The sequence below is a fragment of the Streptopelia decaocto genome, assembly GCF_964273445.1.
Source record: "Streptopelia decaocto genome assembly, contig: HAP1_SCAFFOLD_45, whole genome shotgun sequence".
NCBI lineage: Eukaryota > Metazoa > Chordata > Aves > Columbiformes > Columbidae > Streptopelia > Streptopelia decaocto.
Window position 1 is genome coordinate 908949 of NW_028117033.1, and position 23578 is coordinate 932526.

Consider the following 23578-nt stretch of genomic DNA (forward strand, 5'->3'; position numbering starts at 1 on the left):
TACCTGACGGTAGTTGCATTATTGGTGGAAGAAGAAATGCTGAAAGGATCTACAGAAGCATGCTTTTGATTGGCAAAGTGTCTGCCAGTGTCTAGGATGAGGCTGATATTATGTAGGGTTTTTCTTTGCTCGAAGACAGAAGAGACTACTCAGTGGAGAGCAACTCTTGCTCATCAGGATTAGCCCAGGTGCTTTGTCTTGCTTTGTGTCTTATGTTCTCAGGACTCACCTCAAGTGTTTTGATCTACAGAAAGTTCCTAGAGAAAGTGATTTGCTTGCTTGTGAGAGGCACTTATCTCAGCAAGTGCAAATATCCTCCCCATAGAGGGTGGTGAATCGTGGCTGGGGCGTCTCCTAAACAGACCAGCTGAGGGGTTGTTGAAGCTCTAAACCAGCCTGCTCCGAGGGAAGTGGGTTAATGTCCTCCTTTTGCCTGGGGAGGGGAAAATAGGTATATTAAAAGTCAGATCTAGTGCAAGCACAAGGCAGTTTTCATTGGAAAAAAAGGAAACTTTGCAGTCAGACAGAGCAGAGAGTGTAACCCCAAGTTTTGTTCTATTTCCAGCACCTGATCAGCACATCAAGGTGAGTAGGTATCTGTCATTAGTGAATGCACTAAAGGAGGAGCTTAAAAAATCATCACCCTGAAGTTAAAAATAAAACATATAAGAAATGCAGTTGAAGAGGGAGGACAAGAGACACAGAGATTATCAGTTCTTTCACTTATTAAATTAATCAGTGTCCACACAGTGTCTTTGTTTCTCCTTTAACTGTTCCTGCAGTAGTAACAGCTCATTATGGGGCCCTTGAATTGCCTTACAGGTCTGGACTAGAGTTCTGATCTGGGCTGTTGCTGTGCCTGGAGGCTGCTGTCCTTGCAGACCAGATGAACTCATTTCTGCCACCCTGTCTGGCAGTTCATTCCATCCGTGTCACAGCTCTGTCTGCAGCACTAACAGCTCCAGCTCCCCCAGTCAGGTCCCTGGCTGAGGACATTGCCTCACATCTGGGCTGAACCACCCCAGCTGTGGCACCAGCCCAGCTCTGACCTGCCACAAGAAACCTGGTACCAAGTGTCCAAGAGCCCATGTGTGCAAAGGCTTTGCTGCAGAGCACAGACATGACATGGCCAAAGATTGATGAATGTCTCTCTAGACCGAGTAGTGTAAAACCAGAACAAAATGCCTGAACTCATTCAACTGAAGATATTCCTCCCTTAGCCTGGAGAAATTAAACCCTTTGCTGTAACATTCCTGGTGTCCTGTCTAATGATGGGACAAGAAAAGATGATTGTCACGTTAGCAATCAAGACACATAACCACGGGCGTAGTTATATGCGGTGCTTTATTCCAGCACTGGGAAAACAGGGGTTCACACCCAAAGCTGGCTTCAACCACTGATTTGAACTTCACTACATTTATACAATTTGGTCACATACATATTCATTACAATTCTTGACAACCATTAGCATATTCCACACCTATTCTAACACAAACTGTCTATCTAAGCGATGCTAAATAACATTCGCATGTTTATCAGTTGTTAAAGTAACAGTCACATGTTTAGCAGCTGTTTCTCAGTTACCTGTTTTTAAAGAATAGGTCATAAATCTATGTCAATTTTAAGAATAGGGTATGGTCATATAAGATCATGCTTGAATGCACATCTACTTGGATACAACCCGAAAAACTTCAAAGTAAAGCAAAAACCTTGGTCACAGCATCAAGCAAAAACCAAACACAGGAAAACCCTGCATACAGTAAAAGTTAGCTCAACTAGATACAGTAAAAGTTAGCTCAACTACAACAGTCATACCAATTTATTTTTTAAAATGAAAAATACAATGCTGGAAAGAAGTGTCTCTGAAGAGGAGAGAGAATCAACATCACTGATTACTTCAACTTCAAAGTTGTGCCACTAGAGCCCCAGGGACACCTGGAGGAGCCCAGAGGGGACAGAGAAAGGGACATCATGTGCTGCTCCTGTGCTGCTGAGCTGGGCTGGGCTCCTGGGACACAGGGAGCTCATGGCAGCGGCAGCGCTGCAGAGAGACAGCTCTGCCCAGGAGCAGCTCCTCTGCACACGCAGCAGGGCTGAGGGCTCTGCCTGCAGCACCGAGGGCACAGGAGCCAGGCACAGAGAGGGAAACGCAATCTGGGGTGGGAGGATGCTGAGAGGTCACTTGGAGAGAAATCTTCAGTGATATGAAGCTTGTGGCTGCAGGACATTGCATCTGCAAATCTTGGTAGGATCTCAGAAAGCTGTCACATTGCAGAGCCTGCGAGAGATGTAAGTACAGCTCTCAGAGATTCTCTGATGCAGAGGAGACGACGTGCTGCAGAGCAGGGATTGCCTTCTGCACTGTCAGAGTGACAAGACGGGAATGCTGCTTTCTCCCCAGGATGGCTGTGGGGTGTAAATGTGCAGGCAGGGGTGCCCAGGGCTGTCCTGCAGAGCAGGGTCCCTGCACCCCGGGGCTGTGCTGGGACAGGGACTCTGCCACCTGCCAGGGTCAGGGCTGAGCCTGCCCAGGAGATCCCAACAACACGAGGGGAGAAGCTGTCATGTGAAGGAGCAAACCGTATTGTGCAGTAAAGTTGCTTCTGCTGTGGAGAGGGTGCTGTGTGGGTCAGGGCTGCTCACACATCCAGATCACCCCCAGCATTTTTCCAAGGCGATGCCCCAGTGACAAGATCAATGTAAGGATTAGCAGACAGATAAGGAGCTTTCCTGAGCCTGTCTTTTCAGTTTACTCTCCCAAGGGGTGAGGGGTGCAGGAAAGGATAAAATGAAAATGAGCTCTCATGCTTAAACAAGTCACTGAGACTCCTGAACTGCAACTGTGAGTGATCAGTACATCTGCCAGAAGGCTCATGACATCCCTTCACCACCCCTCTGCCTGTGCACAGCACCTGCATCACCTTGGCTGGACCCGTCAGCCTTAGTCTGACCTGTCCTGTTTTCCAGCCCGCAGACAGGAAGATGCCCCCAGGCAGTGCCCTGTGAACAGGCAGGATCTGTAGGGCCAGGGGGAGGGCACAGAGGGTGGGATGGTCTGTGAGCACTGACAGGGAAGAGACATGGACAGGGAAACACGTCCCAGGGGAGAATCTCCAGGCAGCAGGGAAATGATCAGAAATGAGAGGAAACCAAACCCAGAATGGTTATGAGAGGGAGAACAGAGAAAAGTCCCTGTGATCCCCTGCAGGTCAGATCCCTCCTGTGAGCAGCCCCCTGGCCTCCTCTCCCACCCAGCAAAGCCTCTGCCCTCAGGGCCGGGGGCTCCAAGGCATGAAGCAGCTCCTGTGCAGCCAGAGCTCCAGTTCCTCTGCAGAGCACAGGGGCTGAGAGCAGCTGCCCGGCAATGTTGGTGTCTGGGAGGTGGCTGCACAGCTGGGGAAGGGTGACGCTGTCTGAGTGCCCGGCTGCCTCTGCCCTGGCCTCTCTCACATCCACCCTCACCGCATTTTCCTTCTTGCTCCCCTGCTCTGGGTCACTGCTGTTGGGATCTTGTTCTTGCTGTCAGGCTCTCTGGGGATGGGAGTTTCAGCTGCAGAGTCACAGCCTGATCTTGTGGGTCCTTTCCTGCAGGTGTGTCCATGGGCACACGTGTCCCAGCTTTGCTCTGACCTGTGGGGTGTGGGCAATGCAGTCTGTGGGGCTGGGGAATGAGCTGTGTGTGTCCTGGGCTAAACGTTGGGTGCTGAGACCTTAGGAAAGGGTGAGACTTGTCATGGTCTGAGGTGGATCCCTCTTCTCTCAGCACTGCCTGGTGGCTTTTCAGGTTAACGTGGGAGTATGATCAGCCTCCATCTCAGAAAGGTGCCAGCCCAGGGCAGCTGGAGCAAGAGAGAGGGACAGACCAGCTGCCCTCACTCTGCGCTGACCCACAGGCACCCTCTGGTCTCACAGGACTCGCTCTGTTCTCCCTGAGTGCAGCAGAAATGCAGAGGGTTTCTGACACCCAACAACACTCCGCAGTGAATATGGGGGGAGATGTAAAAATACCTCGAACTCTTAAACTACCTTCACCATCTCTTGTTCCTTATCACTGGGAAAACAAGTGCTGGCAGCCCTTCTGTATTAGCAGAACCAAGATAGTCCCCACCGTTCCTGTGGCCCCACTTCTGCCCAGCTGGGCTGACTCATCGAGAGCCCATGGGCAGAGACCCTGCTCTTGGTTGCTCATTTTCCAGCACCGAACAGGGCTCCAGGCACAGTGCTGAAGAATGTTCTCTTAGAAAATCAAAAGGGTGTCTGTGTGTGACAGGGGAGGGTCTATGGGAGTTGGTTTCATTTTTGTCAGAGAACACTTCCCTGGCTTCACACTGTCTTTTTTTTTCTCATGACAGCACCCCATGTTCAGGAAAAGCAAATGTCCAACAGCAGCTCCATCACCCAGTTCCTCCTCCTGCCGTTCACAGACACACGGGAGCTGCAGCTCTTGCACTTCTGGCTCTTCCTGGGCATCTACCTGGCTGCCCTCCTGGGCAACGGACTCATCATCACCACCATAGCCTGGGACCAGCACCTCCACACCCCCATGTACTTCTTCCTGCTCAACCTCGCCCTCCTTGACATGGGCACCATCTCCACCATTCTCCCCAAGTCCATGGCCAATTCCCTCTGGGATTCCAGGGCCATCTCATACTTGGGATGTGCAACACAGCTATTTTTATTTCTCTTCTTGCTCACAGCAGAGTATTGTCTCCTCACCATCATGTCATACGACCGCTACGTTGCCATCTGCAAACCCCTGCACTACGGGACCCTCCTGGGCAGCAGAGCTTGTGTCCACATGGCAGCAGCTGCCTGGGCCACTGGGTTTCTCACTGCTCTGCTGCACACGACCAATACATTTTCACTGCCCCTGTGCAAGGGCAATGCCCTGGGCCAGTTCTTCTGTGAAATCCCCCAGATCCTCAAGCTCTCCTGCTCACACTCCTATCTCAGGGAACTTGGGTTTCTTGTGTTTAGTCTGTTAATCGGTTTTGGCTGTTTTGTGTTCATTGTGGTGTCCTATGTGCAGATCTTCAGGGCCGTGCTGAGGATCCCCTCTGAGCAGGGACGGCACAAAGCCTTTTCCACCTGTCTCCCTCACCTGGCCGTGGTCTCCCTGTTTGTTAGCACAGGCATGTTTGCCTACCTGAAGCCCCCCTCCATCTCCTCCTCATCCCTGGACCTGGTGGTGTCTGTTCTGTACTCAATGGTGCCTCCAGCAGTGAACCCCCTCATCTACAGCATGAGGAACCAGGAGCTCAAGGATGCCCTCTGGAAACTCATATCTTAGTGTTTTCTGAAGCAATAAATTGCCCTTCTGCTTCTACTTAGCAGTTTTAATGTAACTAGTTACAGGTCCAGCCTCTCGTCTCTATTTTCTGTTGTCATTGACATTGGTTTTGATGTGATAATATTGTCATCCCCGTTCTAAATTGCTGTCTGTTTTTCTTTTATAACCACTGGTTGTGTAAATGAGGAGCCATGATCTGTGTGTATTTAAACAAAATAAAGGGTTCTGTAGTGACACTATATCACTATGTCCTTCACTATATTCTTCCTGCAAGGCCTTTTGAATCTGCAGGGACAGTTTCTCTGATGGAATAAGAAGAAAAGAGTCCATCCTGGCAGCACTGCCAAGAAGCAGCAGCGCTTGTTCTTCCAGAGCTGTTCTGGCTCCACTCCCACACTCTCCTTCTCATCCCTTGTGTTGGTGCAAGGCGTGAGTGCTCTGGCAGCTTGGTCACCGTCCTGCTGTGTATCAGTCCTGTGAGCGCAGGCAGGGACAGGCAATGGGTACTGCTGTGACAGAGCTGGCCCCAGAACAGCCTTTCCAGATAGAAACATGATCTCATCAGGGCAGTGCATGATGGTTTATATCTTCTTGCAAAGTTTCTCTCAAGCATATTCCTACCAAAGTCACCCACAGATGATACACCAGTGTGCAGCTGAACAGTGTGTGTGTGCAGGGCTAGCACACAGCAGTGTCCTCTCACAGCCAGGCCTCCTGCCAGAGACCTGCAGGACCAGCAGAGCAGGGGCTGGGCTGTGCCCCTGTGCACTGGATACCCCATAGAAGGAGCCTCAGGTCAGTCATCATGGACTGGCCCCTCACAACCACCATTATCAATACTGGCCTTTCACTCAGAGGATCTGTTCTTCCCTCCATGGATAGACACTCAATGTATAGTTCAGCAGTCTGTGTTGCTTTGTACAGATGAGATGTGAGCACTCACATCATGTACGTGAGGTGACATGAACACGAGCGAGCACAAACACCATCAACTGTTCCTTGGGGTTCCATGAAGACCTGTGGCACACACAAGGTCCTGAGGTCACTTCCTCTTGGAAGTAACACCCCATGGGAAACTGCCTGAATGCAGCACTGGGTTGTGCTTCCTTAACTGAGCTCCCCGTGTCCATTCCTCATGACGTGGGACATCTCAGATGAGTGCAGAGCAAGGTGACACACCACAGGGCTGAGGTGTCTCCCACCCCTTTGTAGTGGCAACTAGAGGCCAGAGGGACACTGTGACTCCTGCCTCTGTGTGTAAAAGGGACAGACTCTGTCTCTAAGCATCCCTGGGTGCAGAAGGAGTCCTGAGACCAACTCAGATATGGAGGCCTGATGGAACCCTGGCATTTCTGTGTGTGACTCCAGGAATGAACCTCAGTGGCCCAGTGACATTCATCTCAGCTGCTGGGACAGGCTCATTGCAAGTGCTCCTGTCTGCTCTGTCATCCTTGCCTGTGATTCTGGATTGTGCTCTCAAAAGTAAGACAAAGTGGTAAGAGGGTTTCTGAGGTCTTTGGAAAAGGCAGATATTGAACCCATCTGCATGAAAAGCATGAAGGAGAATTAACAGCTGGTCAACTTGCCGCCATACCCGGAATTTTGCAGGGTCACAGACATGCTGTTCCTTGGTGTCCTAGTAGCCAGATCAGTGATCTCTGGGCTGGAGAATTGGAAGCTGGGTGGGAAGCTGGCTGGACAATCAAGCCAAATGTCATCAGCGGTACAAAGCCCTCCGTGCAGGCAGTTACTAGTAGCATCCCTCAGTGACCAGCACTTGGACCAACACTGTTAAACGTCTTTATTCTCCCTCTGTATGATGTGACGAGGGCACTTTCAACTTCTCTGTGGATGATGCATAGTTGTGAGGAACCCTTGAACCTGGTTCCTCACCTGGTTAACCCTGCCTGGAGCAGGACAGTGAGACAAGTGAGACAAGGGCTCTCTTCAAACCTGAAGTTATTCTGCGATTCAATGAATCTTTCCCTTGGAGAGGATTTTGAAGGCAGAATAAGCAGAGGAAGAATAAAAAGAATAAAAGACAGAAAAGGAGTTCTAAATGTTGTCAACAAAAATACAGCAGTTCCTCTGAAGAGTGTTTTTCAACTCAAATCTCTAGTAGGGAATATATTTGATAAATTTGATAAAACAAGCATACTTTTATCTGATCACGTCCTGGACCATAAAAAAGTGATGGATAGTTATGGTATTATGAGTTCAGTTGTGTCTCAGACACTCATAATCCAGTCAGAATCCTGTCGCTGTGAAGGGGACAGTGACGCCAGTTCTGTCTCTCGAAGTGACAGCCCAGCAGCAGGGACATGGCTGGAAAAGAACCTCTGCCTAAGTATGACAGATCCTTCCCAGGAAGAGATCTTGGAGACAAGTTGTCACATCCATCCCACCTGAGAACATGATGGGACAGCAGCAGGGACATGGTCCTGTGTATCAGAGAAGCTGAAAGGCCAGCAGCACTCATGGGATTTAGGAGATCATGGTGAGATTACTTGTCTCTGGTAAAGTGCAAGACGGCTAGCAGAATAACAGGTTGGGATCTCTGCTTGATTGGCAGTTTCTGAGGTGGTAAAGCTTTCTCAAGTAGTGGGAAAAAGCAGCAGAGAAAAAAAATCAAAGCCACCAAGTGCAGATTGGGAAGTGGAGACTGGTTATCAGGAGTAAGAAATGTCACTGGAAGGGCAGTGCTGTGGTTCAAGAGGTGACCCAGAGGGAGCTGGATCAGCAAATGGTTTGTGTTCCAAAGAGCAGCCAGTGAGGGTGCAGACACAGCAGTGAAGGTGCAGAAATGCTGGGGTGAGAGCAGGTGGGGAAGCAAGATGGGTGCCTGCAGCCTGCAGGGAAAGAGGGGCAGGGGTAGGACCATGTAGAACAGCCTGTGGTGGAGATGGCAAACGGCGCTGTAAGGCTGGAAGGGACCCACAGAACCCAGGTCTCTGTCCCCTTGGCCATGGCAGTTGTCTCTGCCACTGAGGCCCAGGAGAAGACATGTTGTCCTCATGGCACTGGGGCCTCGCTGCCTCCTTATAGTCCCATGGGGAAGCTGGAAGTTGTTGTCCCAGTGTTGTCCTTCCCTGGGCCTTGCACACCCACATCTCACGGTCCCAGGAAGAGCCCTGAGCCATGTGTGAGGGACAGGATCCCCCTTCCCATTGCCTGGAGGTCATGGCTTCTCCTTTCTACTTCAGAAAGCAAACCAAGGGGTTTCTCACCATCAGAGCTCAAGAGAAGTCTAAAAGGAGACCTCATGGTGGCTACAGCTTCCTCATAAGGGGAGAAGGAGGGGAAGGTACTGATGTCTTCTCTGTGGTGACCAATGACAGTCCCCAAGGGAATGGAAGAAGGGTGTGCCAGGAGAGGGTCAGTGGGACATGAGGAAAAGGTTCTTCCCCCAGAGGTGCTGGACACTGAACAGGCTCCCCAGGGAGGTGTCATGGCCCCAACATTGTTAGTAACCGAACCTGTTTTACAAAATGTTCCTGAAAGGATGAATCAGTTTTGTAAACTGTCCCTGAGAGGATGTTCAAGCATATCGTGTTCGAGTACACTCTTGTCTTAACAACCTAGCTTTTATCTTAGCCTAAATACGTATAGAGTGAGGACACTGCACATGATCAAAATAGTTCCAAGATGTAGCAATCGATGTTGTAATCAATATTGAGTAACCGTTACGTATCTTAATGAATATATGAATATGTATGTGAATGGACTGTATAAATACTATGTAACTTAAACTGACCAGCGAAGCCAGCTTTGGGTGCGAACCCCTGGTTTCCCAGCACTGAAATAAAGCACCGCATATAATTACGCCCGTGGTTATGTGTCCTGATTGCTAACAACATGACAGTGTTCAAGACGAGACTGGACAACGTCCTCAGACACATGGGGTGACCTGTGGTATGTCCTGTGCAGGGACAGCAGTTGGACTCCATGATCCTTTGGGTCCTTCCAATTCAGGACATTCCACGATTCTATGAAATACTAGGTCAAAAGTCCATGTTTTCATTGTCCAGATGAGATGTAAACATACACATCATGTGCATGTCCACTGTGTACATGTGGTGAGATGAACCCAAGTGAGCACAAATGCCATCAGCTGTTCCTTGGGGTGCCATAAAGGTCAGTGGGACAGAGATGGTGTTCAGGGGTGTCTTCCAACCTGTGTTATTGTAGGATTCCATTAATCTTTTCCTTGGAGATATAAAATGCCCCAGAGTAAATACAGCAGCTTCTCTGACGAACGTTTCTCCACTGAAACCCTTGATAGGAAATCTATCAGATACATTTGATGAAAGCAGCTTAGTTTGATCTGCTCACACACTGGACCACAAGGAGGCTGATGGTGGGTACGATGCCATGTGGTCACTTGTGTCTCAGGAACTCATAGTCCAGTAGGAAGCCAATGGCTGTGGAGGGGACTGTGAGGTCACTTCTGCCTCTGCAGGGGATTGGCCAACAGCAGGAACATGGCTGGCAAAGGACTGTGAGGTCACACACACGAGATGAGCAATCAGGCCCAATCAGCATGGCTTGATGAAAGGCAGGTCCTGCTTGACCAGCCTGATCTCCTTCTGTGACAAGGTGACCAGCTGAGCAGATGAGGGAAAGTCTGTCATGGGGAGTGAATCCGCCACACAGGATGTAGGTGTTGTGTCCTTAGACTGCAGTAAAGCCTGTGACACCGTATCCCACAGCATCTCCTGGAGAAGCGGCAGCTCGTGGCCTGGATGGTGTATCTGCAATGCGTAAAGAACTGGCTGGAAGGCATTTTGTCCCCTGGACCCATTTGTCCCTTTCCTGTTCACATGGGCATCCCATGAATGCATCACTGCTCTACCCCACTGTAGACAGGCACAAGGCCTTCTCCTCCTGGACCTCTTATCAATGTCACTGTTTTCTACAGCACCCTTATCCTTGACTGTGAGATGCCCAGAACAGACCTCCCAAGACAGTTTGACAAAGCCTTTTTTCTACACTATCCCCACATCCCTGCTCAAGGACCAGAAAGGTTGGGCGCAAGTGGAGCACTGAGAAAAATGGTCAGGAAAGCTTTGAGGTGCACAGAGAGCCCATCAACATGTTGGCATGCTGCTCTCTCTGAACAAGCCCAGAAGACCAGCACAGCATTTGCTGTGTCCCAGAAATTCACCTGGAAAGTTGGGATATGGAGAAAAGGTTTCGTCTGGGAAGGGACAGACAGGGGCTGGTGGAACTGGCTGGTGTGACCATGAGACGTCTCCCCAACACCTCAGAAAAGTCCTGGCTCTCAGGGAGGCTGCATGGTCCTCTGAGAAAGAAAATAGCAAAAATGACTTATCATGGAATCATAGAATAATTGTGGTTGGAAGAGACCCTTCGGATCATTGAGTCCAACTATAACCTAATTCTGGCAACAAACCATGTCCCTAGAACCTCATCTGTATGTCTTTTGAACACCCTTCAGTGATGGTGACTCCACAACCTCACTGGGCAGTCTGTTCCATTGCTTCAAAACCCTTTCCCTGAAGAATTTTTTCCTCATATCCAATCTAAACCTCCCCGTGTGCAACTTGACGCCATTTCCTCTTGTCCTATCACTTGCTACTTGGGAGAAGAGACCAACACCCTCCATGATAAAACCTCCTTTCAGGCAGCTGTAGAGAGTAATAAGGTCTCTCCTCAGCCTCCTGTTCTCAAGGCTGAACAGCCCCAGCTCCCTCAACCACTCCTCATAAGACTGGTGCTCCAGACCCTTCACCAGCCTTGTCACCCTCCTCTGAACTCTCTCCAGCACCTCAATGTCTTCCTTGCCATGAGGGGCCTAAAACTGACCCCAGGATTCAAGGTGCAGCCTCACCAGTGCCCAGTACAAAGGGGTGATCACTTCTCTAGTCCTGCTAAAGCTCTGATTGAATCAAGGCTTGAACACCTTGGTGTGAGCCAGTTGGTGACAGGCTGGACTGCAGACTCCTGATGTCCCTTCAACCTCAGTTCTCTCATGATCCCATTGTGATGTTGGGCTCTGTTTCAGACTGGACCAGAGCAGGCGATGATGGGGCAGGATCCACCTGTGCTGTAGGTGACCATCTAAACCAACATCTCAGCCAGTGAACCAGCCAACACCTCAGTGTGACTCGCTCTGGGCAAAGTGTGAGGAGTCCTGGGCAGGGAAGGTTCAGAGGGCATGGGGCGCTGTGCAAGACACAACATGATCTTGGCTTCATCCCTGCAGGCCCATCAGATGTCAGTTAATGTCAAAGAAAGTTAAAATAAGAAGAACTGAAGATAAAGATTCAAAGCAAAGTATGGTGTCAACATACTTTCTATTAATTAATTAATTAATTAATTTATTTATTTATTTATTTTAAAGTCTTTGTAGGGGAGTTTCTCTTATTTGAAAAGGAAAGAGTTCTCCAGAACTGGGCATGGATTTAGGACACAAATGTCTTCAGCTCCAGGGACACAAACACCTGGTGCCAGTGTAGATGCCCCGGGAACCCCTGCCCAGGCTCCACCTGCACTGCAAGGTGCTTTGATCTCCCCAGGTCCTGTGTGATAGATGCCAATCCCAGGCCAGCACCTCAGGTACACTGGGCCTCTAAAATGGCACTGGCTGTTTATGGTGAGACAAGTGATGACTGATGTCTGCCTGGAAACGTGCACTTTATTGTTGTTGTTTTGTTTGTGGTTTGTTTTGTTGGTTTTGTTGTTTCTGGGGTTTTTTTGGTTTTGGTGGTTGTTATTGTTTAGTTCGTTTGGGTTGTTTTTGCTTTGGTTTTGTGGGGTTTTTTGTTTCTCTTCTTTGGTGTTTTTTTTTGTTTTGTATGTTTGATTGGAGATTTTTGTTTAATTTTTTTTTTTATTTAAACATTAAAATTTAAAGGAAAAAAAAACAATAAGTTAATTATGGGGAATTGCAATAAGGGAAGGAGAAGAAATATTGGTCTTCCCCTGTACTTCTATTACCAACACTCTAGTATTTCATCTCCCTCGTCATTCAGGAGTTTCCACCTCTCCTGATTAAATGTCTGGACGTTTGCCCTTCCCAGTGCTCTCAGGTTTCTCCTCCACTTGCTCTTTGGTCATTCAGTGGCCTCTCAACTGTCTGGTTTCTGCTTTGAGCTTCAGGGAGTTACAAACTTGCCCCATTCTTCAGAGCTCTAATTAACATGGCAGTCAAGACGTTCATTGTGTTTCTATCTATCCTCTCCTATCTCTCTGTCTAAAGCAGTTCTTGTGTGGGTGTCCCTTGTGGATGCTGGACCTCATCAGATCCAGCTTACACACACAGCTGAGGAAAGTGTTTTGCTGTTTATTGAACTGTGCAGTGTTTGCACAGGAGAGTAGGTGGAGCTGGTGCACAGGAGCTGCAGCATCTCCTGCAGAGCTCAGTGGAGAAGTCTGATGTAGGAAAAGTGATGCAATCTCTGGTGGCCAATGAGGGAACCGGCAGACTGGGGGTGGGGGTGAGGAGCGAGGTTGTCCACACAGTGTCCAGCCTCAAGGGACTGTTCTCCTGCCTGTCCAGATGTCTCCAGGAGACCCTCTGGATCAATGTCCAGTGTAGAATGCTGCTGTCACTTCTTCTATACACTGGAAAATGATAGAAAATACCCTTGAAAGAAAAGACCCTCCTTTATGAAATCTTCTTTGAAATCGTCATCAGTAAGTGTCCCATTGAAACCTCTTCAGTTAGTTCTACAAGTCTGGAAGATTTGAAGAAAATTAGGGAAAGAAACATTGCTTGTTAGGGCTTTCTGTGTTTTAATGAGCCCCATGGCGTATTTGGTGCTGAGTCCATGAACCTCAGATACCAAGGACAGACTGAAGAATCTGCTCAAGAAGTCCAAGCCAGAACAAACTCCAAAGTACCTTGAAGCATTAATGGGCCCCACTGAGGGCTGTTCCTGACAAAGCCTCCCCAGGGACTCATTAGAGCAGATAATTGGAGGCTGTGATTGCATCAGGCAAAGGCAAAGTGCAGCAGCTCTGATGCTGAGAAAGCCCTTGGTTTGTCTGATGAAGGACAATGGCCAAGCCTTGAGCCCCTGCCCCTAGGAAGGGAGATCCTGTCCCTCACGTGTGGCTCAGGTCTCTTCCTGGGGATGTGGGGAGTGTGATGCCCAGTGCAGGACAATGGTGTGATGCTCTGTGGGGGTGCAAGGAGGCAATGGGGTGCCATGGCCATGACAACCATGTGTCTCCTCTTAGGCCTCGCTGGCAGGAACATCAGCCATAGCCAAGGGGACAAAGACCTTGGCTCTTTCAGGGACATCCAGCCTTGCCAGCACCCTTGGCCATCTCCACCACAGTCCATCCTACACTGTCCCAGGCCTGTGACTGTTTCCCCACAGGCTGCAGACACCCCATGCGCTTCCCCACCTTGTTCTCAGCCCAGTGTGTCCCCACCTGTGCTGCTGTCTCTCCATCCTCACCAGCTGTTCCTGGAAACACAAAGTCATGGCTGATCCAGAGTCCTTCTGAATGACCATAGCACTGTGCTCAGAGTGATATTTCTTTATCCTGAGCTCCACTCTGGGCCTCCAGAGCTGCAGTTTCTGATGGTTTTCCTTCCTCATGCTGTTCCCTCTACCAAAAATAGTAAAATAAAATAAAATAAAAGGCGTCATCTTGGAAAGTGATTTTCAAGTTTTCTGAAGCTACTACTGCCCTTTCTTGTCATGGTTTTACCACAGCCACCAACTAAAACCATGAGAGCTGCTCACATCCTGCTCCCAGTCCCCAGGTGGGATAAGGGAGAGAACAGAAAGGGAAGGGAGAAACTTGTGGGTTTAGAAAAAAAAATAATAAGACAATAAAAATAATAAAAGTAACACACTACTACTAATAATATACTTATACTATTTCTATTTACATAAAGTAAAATATATGATATTCAGTGCAATCCCCCACATGACTCCAGTTGTGCTGAACAGGCAGCCCAAAAGAAGAGAGCACCCTGGTCCTGAACAGCTGATCCCAGCAAGAGAAAGTACAAGTGCAAAAGGCAGAGAGGCCCAAGGGCCAACTGAAAAACAGCAAAACATCATAAAACTGAACTAACACTGAACTCTCAATCGAATGGAACTTCCGAACAGAGCTAAGCAAAGCAGCCAGAAAAACAAAACTAACGGGCTGGAAAAGGCATCTCCAGCTTTATACTGAGCATGACGCTAATGGTAGAGAATAGCTCATTGATTGACCTGGATGTCAATAAAGATGCTGTCCTGTCTGTGCCTCCTCCTACCAATTTGCACCTGCAGCTGCACTCCAGAGAAGTCCTTGGTTTCACTGACAATAGTCCAGGTAAATTAAATAGAAATAGATAAATTAAATTAAGGAAATACACTCAGTGCTATCCCCCATGTAACTCCAGTCACACAGAGCAGCCAGTCCTGCAGAAGGGAGCACCTTGGTCCTGAACAGCCCATCCCAGCAAGAGAGAGCAAAAGGGCAACAGGCAGAAAGGCCCAAAGGCCAACGGCAAAATGGCAGAACAGCAAAAGGCCGAACTGACATCGAACTCCTGACAGAATGAAACTTCTGAATGGAACTCACCAAACCAGCTGGAAAACCCAAAGTAACGGATGTAACAAGCCCTAAAAGCCGGCTCCAGCTTTAGACTGAGCATGACGCTAATCATAGGGAATATGTCATTGATCAGCCTGCATGTCAATCCAGGTGCTGTCCTGTCTGTGTCTCCTCCTGCCAATCTGCATCCACAGCTGGATGGCCAAAGAAGTCCTTGGTTTCCCTGACAACAGCCGAGATCTCAGTGAGTTCTGACATTCCTTTCATAGCGAATGGCAAACACTGTAAAGCTGCTAAAAGACAAAATGAACTCTATCCCAGGGAAGAAACAGCATTATCTCATTATTCTCATAGTAAATCTAAACAAAAGATTGTACTGGCTGTGAAGGAGAGAGGTTCAAAATGCATGAAGAAAATTAACTCAATTTCAGTAAAAACAGCATGTTTCCTGAGGCTCCCCTTCACCAGGCTAAAGCAGTTTGGGTGTCTCAACATCTCCACACATGACCCAGACTTTCTCTGGCCACATGGCAGCTACTCCCCGTTCCTCCAGAATGGAGAACCTCACACTGGGACACATGGCTCTAGATGTGACCACACCAGTGCTGAGTCACGATGGACAATAACTGCCCTTGTCTGGGTGGCCACGCTCCTCCCAGTGCAGCCCAATGTGCTCATGGGCATGTTCCTGTTTAGCACCACTGAGAACTGGCTGAACATCCAGGCTCAGAGGGTTGTGACCAGTGGCACAAAGCCCAGCAGGAGGTACCATGAGGAGCACTGAAGGACACCATATCCCCACCCAACATCTCCTCCCCTCTTGGGTCCCTGGAATCACCTCAGTGCCAAGGGGGAGAGCACTGCCTATATGGGTGGAGGAGATGGGGTCTGGAATCAGGGTCCAGGGGAAGTTTCTCCTGCTTGTTCATGCAGCAGCAAGCCGGGTTGGATATTTGAAGAGAGGAACTCTTCCTAAGGGCCTCCAATGGGCATGGGGATGGTCTATAGTTTCCTGCACGCTGCCTTTTCTCGTGGAGATCACAGAGGCTGCCAGCCCTTTAGAGGACCCAGGACAGGCCTTACCCTTCTTCTGGTCACAACTGGACCCCAGTTCTCCAGCTCAGGAGCCTTGTCCTGTGGTGACTTCTCGGGTAAGGTTGACAAGAGGGGTGCATAAGTTTGTCTTAAGGACATGTGATGAGCACCAGGACTGAAGTACCAGAGCATAAGGACCGGCATTTCTCTCTCTGGTGCTCCTGGCCCCATTCGGTGCTCCCCACAGGGCCCCAACCTGGCACTGATGCTCTGCAGAGCAGGTTGGCTGCAGAACCATGGGGTGACTGCACACTGGTTGTGCTGCTCCGTGAGGGACACAGATGCAACTGCATGGGCTGCACTCTCACTGAGTTCTTTCCTGGGGGTCTAAAGGTCTGGAATGGGTCCAGAGCATTTCTTGGGACTCACTGGATTTTCTGCTCATTTCGGTTCAGCAATGCCTCCTTGTCCTTCAGGTTCCAGGAAACTGGTGCAGGAAGACGCTGCCTATCCCCTTCCCAGGGACAGAGGTATGCTGAGCAGCCCTGAATTCTTCAAATCCTCCTTCAGGCCCTTCTTGAAGATGGGGTTGACATCTTCCTTCCCCAAGGACCTCAGAACTTCTCTGATTCTGCTGTCACTTTTGAAAGCACAATTCAGAATCATGGGCAAGGGTGATGTAGCAGACAGGAGCACTTGCAATGAGCCGTCCCAGCAGCTGAGATGAATGTCACTGGGCCACTGGGGATTGTTCCTGGAGTCACACACAGAAATGCCAGGGTTCCATCAGAGCTGGCCTCGTGGACTACTTCTGCACCCAGGGATGTTCAGAGACAGAGTCTGTCCCTTTTACTCACAGAGACAGGAGTCACATTGTACCTCTGGCCTTCTGTTGCTACCCCAAAGGGATGGGAGACACCTCAGCCCCACATCATGAGAAATGGACACGGGGACCTCAGTTCAAGGAAGAAGATCCCAGTGGGTGGTTTCCCGTGGGCTGTTACTCCCAATGTGAAGTGACCTCGAGACACTGTCTGTCCCGCAGGCGTTCATGGAAGTCCCAGGAGTAGCTGATGGCGTTTCTGCTCACTCAGGTTCATGCCATCTCACGCACATGATGTGCATACTCGCATCTCATCTGTACAATGCAAACATGGACTGCTGACCTAGCCATTTAGTGTCCCTCCATGGAGGGAAGAACAACCTCGGTGAGCTGGGGAGAGAGGCCAGTGCTGGAAATGGTGGTTGCGAGGGGCCAGTCCATGATGATGCCCTGGGGCAGCTTCTGCAGTGTTTCCAGTGAACACAGGCACAGCCCAGCCCCTGCTCTGCTGGTCCTGCAGGTCTCTGGCAGGAGCCTGGCTGTGAGAGGACACTGCTGTGTGCCAGCCCTGCACACACACACTGTTCAGATGCAAAATGGCATTTTATAAGTGAGTGACTTTTGTAGGAATAAGCTTGAGAGAAACATTGCAAGAAGATATAAACCGTCATGCACTGCCCAAAGAAGATCACTTTTCCTTGTGCAAGTACTGTTACTGAGGCCAGCTCTGTCACAGCAGTGCCCATTGCCTGTCCCTGCCTGCGCTCACAGGACTGACACACAGCAGGACGGTGACCAAGCTGCCAGAGCACTCAGGCCTTGCACCAACACAAGGGATGAGAAGGAGAGTGTGGGAGTGGAAACAGAACAGCTCTGGAAGAACAAGAGCTGGTGCTCCCTGGCAGGGCTGCCATGATGGACCCTTTTCCCCTCCTCCAATGGACAGAAACTCTCCCTGCAGCTCCAAAAGGCCTAGCAGGAAGGATATAGTGAAAAACAAGTCACTACAGGACACTTTATTTTGTTTAAATACACACAGATCATGGCTCCTCATTTACACAAGCAGGGGTTATAAAAGAAAAGCAGACAGTGATTTAGAAAGGGGATGACAACATTATCAGAATAAAAAAAATGCCAAAAACAACAGAAAATACAGATGACAAGCTGGACCTCTAACAAGTTACATTAAAACTTCTATATAGAAGCAGATGGGCAGTTTATTGCTTCAGGAAACTGTAAGATATGAGTTTGCACAGGGCATCCTTGAGCTCCTGGTTCCTCATGCTGTAGATGAGGGGGTTCACTGCTGGAGGCACCACCGAGTACAGAACTGACACCACCAGATCCAGCCATGGAGAGGAGATGGAGGGGGGCTTCAGGTTGGCAAACAAGGCAGTGATGAGGAACAGGGAGACCACAGCCAGGTGAGGGAGGCAGGTAGAAAAGGCTTTGTGCCGTCCCTGCTCAGAGGGGATCCTCAGCACGGCCCTCAAGATCTGCACATAGGACACCACAATGAACACAAAACATCCCTCAAAAAAAAAAGCAGTAAACATGAGAAGCCCAAGTTCCCTGAGGTAGGAGTGTGAGCAAGAGAGCTTGAGGATCTGGGGGATTTCACAGAAGAACTGGCCCAGGGCATTGCCCTTGCACAGGGGCAGTGAAAATGTATTGGCTGTGTGCAGAAGAGCATTGAGAAACCCAGTGGCCCAGGCAGCTGCTGCCATGTGGACACAAGCTCTGCTGCCCAGGAGGGTCCCGTAGTGCAGGGGTTTGCAGATGGCAACGTAGCGGTCGTATGACATGATGGTGAGGAGACAATACTCTGCTGAAGCTAAAAAGACAAACAGAAAGAGTTGTGTAGCACATCCTGTGTAGGAAATGACCCTGGTATCCCACAGAGAATTGGCCATGGACTTGGGGACAACGGTGGAGATGGAGCCCAGGTCGAGGAGGGCGAGGTTGAGCAGGAAGAAGTACATGGGGGTGCGGAGGTGCTGGTCCCAGGCTATGGTGGTGATGATGAGGCCATTGCCCAGGAGGGCAGCCAGGTAGATGCCCAGGAAGAGCCAGAAGTGCAAGAGCTGCAGCTCCCGTGTGTCTGTGAACGGCAGGAGGAGGAACTGGGTGATGGAGCTGCTGTTGGACATCTGCAGCCTCTGGACACAGAGCACTGACCAAAGAAGAAGAGACAGTGACTAGATAGGGGAGATTTCTCTGAGGAAAATCAAAGCCATTTCTCACACACCCTCCCCTCTCCACACCCCTTGTCCTTTTCCAGACCTTCCTCCAGCTCGGTGTCTGAGCCCTGGGTGGTGCTGGCTGGAGGTGCCATGAGGAGCAGAGGCTGTGCCCGCTGGCTGCCGAGGAGTCAGCCCTGCTCTGCAGCAGGGGACATGGGAATGGGGGGCAGGGGACAGAACTGGGGTTCAGCTTTGTCAGATGGAGCCACAACATGTATCACCTTTCCTAAGTGCTGAGAACCCCATGTTTGTCCAAGAACACCCATGACTCCTTTCAAAAAACAAACTTTATTTTCTCTGTACAGCATCTCTTTGCTTCTCCATGGGGCTTTCAGATAAAACAAAGATGCTGTAAGACAAGTTTGCATCCTGGAGGGAAGCTCACAGCTTGGAAGGAAACCTCAAGGGCATAATAAAGACAGATTTGATTGAGGGAGACTCAGCTCATTCCCCAGCCCCACAGACTGCATTGCCCACACCCCACAGGTCAGAGCAAAGGTGGGACACGTGTGCCCATGGACACACCTGCAGGAAAGGACCCACAAGATCAGGCTGTGACTCTGCAGCTGAAACTGCCATCCCCAGAGAGCCTGACAGCAAGAACAAGATCCCAACAGCAATGACCCAGAGCAGGGGAGCAAGAAGAAAAATGTGGTGAGGTTGGGTGTGAGAGAGGCCAGGGCAGAGGCAGCCACAAACTCAGACAGCATCACCCTTCCCCAGCTGTGCAGCCACCTCCCAGACACCAACACTACTGGGCAGCTGCTCTCAGCCCCTGTGCTTTGCAGAGGAACTGGAGCTCTGGCTGCACAGGAGCTGCTTCATGCCTTGGAGCCCGCAGCTCTGAGGGCAGAGGCTTTGCTGGGTGGGACAGGAGGCCAGGGGGCTGCCCAGAGGAGGGATCTGCACTGCAGGGGATCACAGGGACTTTTCTCTCTTCTCCCTCCCATAACAATTCTGGGTTCAGTTTCCTCTCATTTCTGATCATTTCCCTGCTGCCTGGAGATTCTCCCCTGGGAGGTGTTTCCCTGTCCATGTCTCTTCCCTGTCAGTGCTCACAGACCATCCCACCCTCTGTGCCCTCCCCCTGGCCCTACAGATCCTGCCTGTTCACAGGGCACTGCCTGGGGGCATCTTCCTGTTTGCAGGCTGGAAAACAGGACAGGTCAGATTAAGTGTAAGGTGTCCAGCAAAGGTGATGCTGGTTCTGCGTAGGCAGAGGACAGGCAAGGCATGCCAGGATTCTCTTGAAGACCTACTGCAGTTCATGTGTCTCAACTATTTGTTTGAAATTAAGAACGGCCTTAATCACCACCCATTCCCCAGAGTAGGAGACTGAAAACACAGACTCAGGGAAGTTCCTTATTTTGTAGTACTCTTTGTCTTCTTTTCCTTGAAACCTCCTCTTGTCAATATTCTGGAATGAGTTGGAGCTGTGAGCAGCCCCGACCCACGGAGAACCCAGCAGCAGAAGGACCCTGCCCTGCCGGGGTCCGCTCCTTCCCCCCACAGCTTCTCCCCTCAGTGTTGTTGGGCTCTCCTGGGCAGGCTGAGCGCTGACACTGGCAGGCGGCAGAGTCCCTGCCCGGCACAGCCCTGGGGTGCAGGGACCCTGCTCTGCAGGACAGCCCTGGGCATCCCTGCCTGCACATTGACATTTACACCCCACAGCCACCCTGGGGAGAATGCAGCATTCACGTCTTGTCACTCTGACAGTGCAGAAGGCAACCCCTGCTCTGCACCACATCCTCCCCTCTGATCAGAGAATCTCTGAGAGCTGTACTTACATCTCTCGCAGGCTCTGCAATGTGACAGCTTTCTGAGATCCTACCAAGATTTGCAGATGCAATGTCCTGCAGCCACAGGCTTCATATCTGAGAGGATTTCATTTCCAGTGAACTCTCACCATCCTCCCAGCCCAGACTGCATTTTCCTCTCTGTGCCTGGCTCCTGTGCCCTCAGTGCTGCAGGCAGAGCCCTCAGCCCTGCTGCGCTTTGCAGAGAAGCTGCTCCTGGGCAGAGCTGTCTCTCTGCAGTGCTGCCACTGCCATGAGCTCCCTGTGTCCCAGGAGCCCAGCCCAGCTCAGCAGCACAGGAGCAGCCCATGATGTCCCTTCCTCTGTCCCCTCTGGGCTCCTCCAGGTGTCCCTGGGGCTCCAGGAGCACATCCTTTCAAACAACCTGAAGTAATCAGTGATGTTTATTCTCTCTCCTCTGAAGAGACACACCATTGTGTTCTTTGTATTAAACAATGAATTAGTATGAGAACCAACTTTTCTTGTCCCATCATTAGACAGGACACCAGCAATATTACAGCAAAGGATCTAATTCTTCCAAGCCCGGGGAGGAATATCTTCAGTTGAATGAGTTCAGGCATTTTATTCTGGTTTTATACTCCAAGGTCTAGAGAGACATTCATCAATCTTTGGCCATGTCATGTCTGTGCTCTGCAGCAAAGCCTTTGCACACATGGGCTCTTGGACACTTGGTACCAGGTTTCTTGTGGCAGGTCAGAGCTGGGTTGGTGCCACAGCTGGGGTGGTTCAGCCCAGATGTGAGGCAATGTCCTCAGCCAGGGACCTGACTGGGGGAGCTGGAGATGTCAGTGCTGCAGACAGAGCTGTGACACGGATGGAATGAACTGCCAGGCAGGGTGGCAGGAGTGAGTTCATCTGGTCTGCAAGGACAGCAGCCTCCAAGCACACCAACAGTCCACATCAAAACTCAGCCCAGACCTGTAAGGCAATTCAAGGGCCCCATAATGAGCTGTTACTACTGCAGGAACAGTTAAAGGAGAAACAAAGATGCTGTGTGGCCACTGAAGAATATAATAAGAGGTGAGAATCCCTGTGTCCTCTTGTTCTCCCTCTTCAGCAGCAAGGTCTCTGAGATCTCTTTGACTGGAGTCAGAACAAGCAGCAGTGCATGGGGTCCAAGTCAGAGGTCACTGGAACTAACACAATCCTCTCCAGTCTATGGGACAGCAGGGGCAGCATCCCAGGAGCTGGGACAGCAGGACGATGTCACTGTGAGGCCACTCTCCACCATCTTGGAAAGCTCATGGAGACTGGGGGGACTCCCCGACCACTGGCAGCTCTCACACAGTGTGTGCACTTTTCAAAATGGCCAATGGTTGAGCAGGGGAACTAAGGGTTGTGCCCCAGAGCATGTCCACTGGGACCCCATTTCTGGGAGTCTGGAAGAGACGGTGACAGGGTTTACCCAGGGCAGGTTGTGCCTGTCCATCCTCTTTGTTTTCTGTGAGGAAAGGACAAGGTTGTGGACGTGGGCAGAGCAGTGGTGGTCTGTTACCTGGAAGTCAGCAAGGAATCCAGCATCATCCCCCACAATATTCTTGTACCCAAGGTAGGATATAATGGTCTGTGTCAGTGTGCAAGTAGATGAGTAAAAAACAATCTGGATGGTTGGGCTTGGAAAGGTGCTGTAGAAAGGGAGAAACTTTCCAGTCATGAGGACAGTCAAGCACTGGAAGCTGTTTCCCAGGAGTGCGCACCCACTCTGTCCCAGAAAGTGACCAAGATGTGTCTGGATAAAGTCCTGAGCAATCTGGTCTGACCCTGCTTTGAGCAGAGGCTGGTCAAGAAACCTCCCGAGGTCTCTTTGAGCCTGAATGACACTGTCCTTTTATCCCCTTCTGTTGGAGAATGGCCAAGAGAGAAAGGGCATGAGACCCTCTCTACGGAGAGGATCTATTCTAGTTAGCATGAGTAGGCCTCAGTTAGCATGAGCTGAGCAAGGGTAAGTGAGAAGGTATTGCCTGAGAAAGGCCTGGACAAACAAGTCTCAGGAGGCAGCTCCTGAGAAAGGCCTGGATAAACAATTCTCAGGATGCAGCTCCGAGATAACGAGGGAATTCACATACCAGGGGGGCCACAGAAGGGGATGGACTCATTATGTATGTTGGGATGGGCTCATTACGTATGCTATCATATCGGTGTTTGACGAGTAGGCATAATTAATAGAACCACTATAAAGGTCTGTGCTCTGTATCAATAAATTGAAGCATGTTTATCATCCGCATCGGATGGCCGCATTTCTTCCTCCGTCGCTGTAGACCCGAACCCATGCCGGGGTCTTGACCCCCGACACCCTTCATGATTTCAGTTTAGACAAAGCTTTCAGATTCTCCCTGAGCACAGAAGTAATTCACATGAGGTGCAGGGCTGCTTTACAAGTGCCCCCAAACAGCCCTGACCACATCTTTTCCATCCTTTTTCTTTTGCCCTGAGCCAAGATCTTATTTTTTGCTGTCCTAATGCCTCTCCAGAAAGAACAGCCTGTGTTGTTAACCCTTTCAGAGCAGGTTGTTCAAGAGGTGTCAGCATCCATGTACAGAGTCAGCACATCAGCCAGACACAAATCCATCATTATAGAAACTGAAACGAGGCACTTGACCAGCTCCTTGACCAGCTCCTTGCACCCAGATATCAATGTGACATGTCTGCTGAGACGCCAGCGAACACCTAAAATCTACGTGAAGGGTATGTGAGTCCTTGTTGGGTATCTTGGCTTGTCTCCTGACCTATGTGGTGCTTCAGGCTGTGAAGAGAATCAAAACCAGCCATTGGACTGCGGTAGTTCCGTTTTACACGTGTCACACAGGGCAGATGAAGGGAGCTCAGAACTCCAGACTATGCTGCA

At 50.1% G+C, this 23578-nt stretch overlaps 2 protein-coding genes and 1 long non-coding RNA gene across 5 annotated transcripts in view; 2 read left to right on the forward strand and 1 right to left on the reverse strand.

Moving 5' to 3' along the window:
- The window catches only part of LOC309451970, a 626315-nt gene that overhangs the window by 434645 nt on the left and 168092 nt on the right, over positions 1-23578 (forward strand). The gene's annotated exons all lie outside the window — the stretch shown is intronic.
- LOC309451947 (olfactory receptor 14A16-like) lies at positions 4376-5290 on the forward strand (the record flags this gene model as incomplete). The annotated part of the gene is made up of 1 exon (XM_082076641.1): positions 4376-5290. One exon carries the CDS (start codon positions 4376-4378, stop codon positions 5288-5290), a length of 915 nt encoding a protein of 304 aa, XP_081932767.1.
- LOC309451948 (olfactory receptor 14J1-like) lies at positions 17891-18823 on the reverse strand (the record flags this gene model as incomplete). Its single annotated transcript, XM_082076642.1, has 1 exon — positions 17891-18823. One exon carries the CDS (start codon positions 18821-18823, stop codon positions 17891-17893), a length of 933 nt encoding a protein of 310 aa, XP_081932768.1.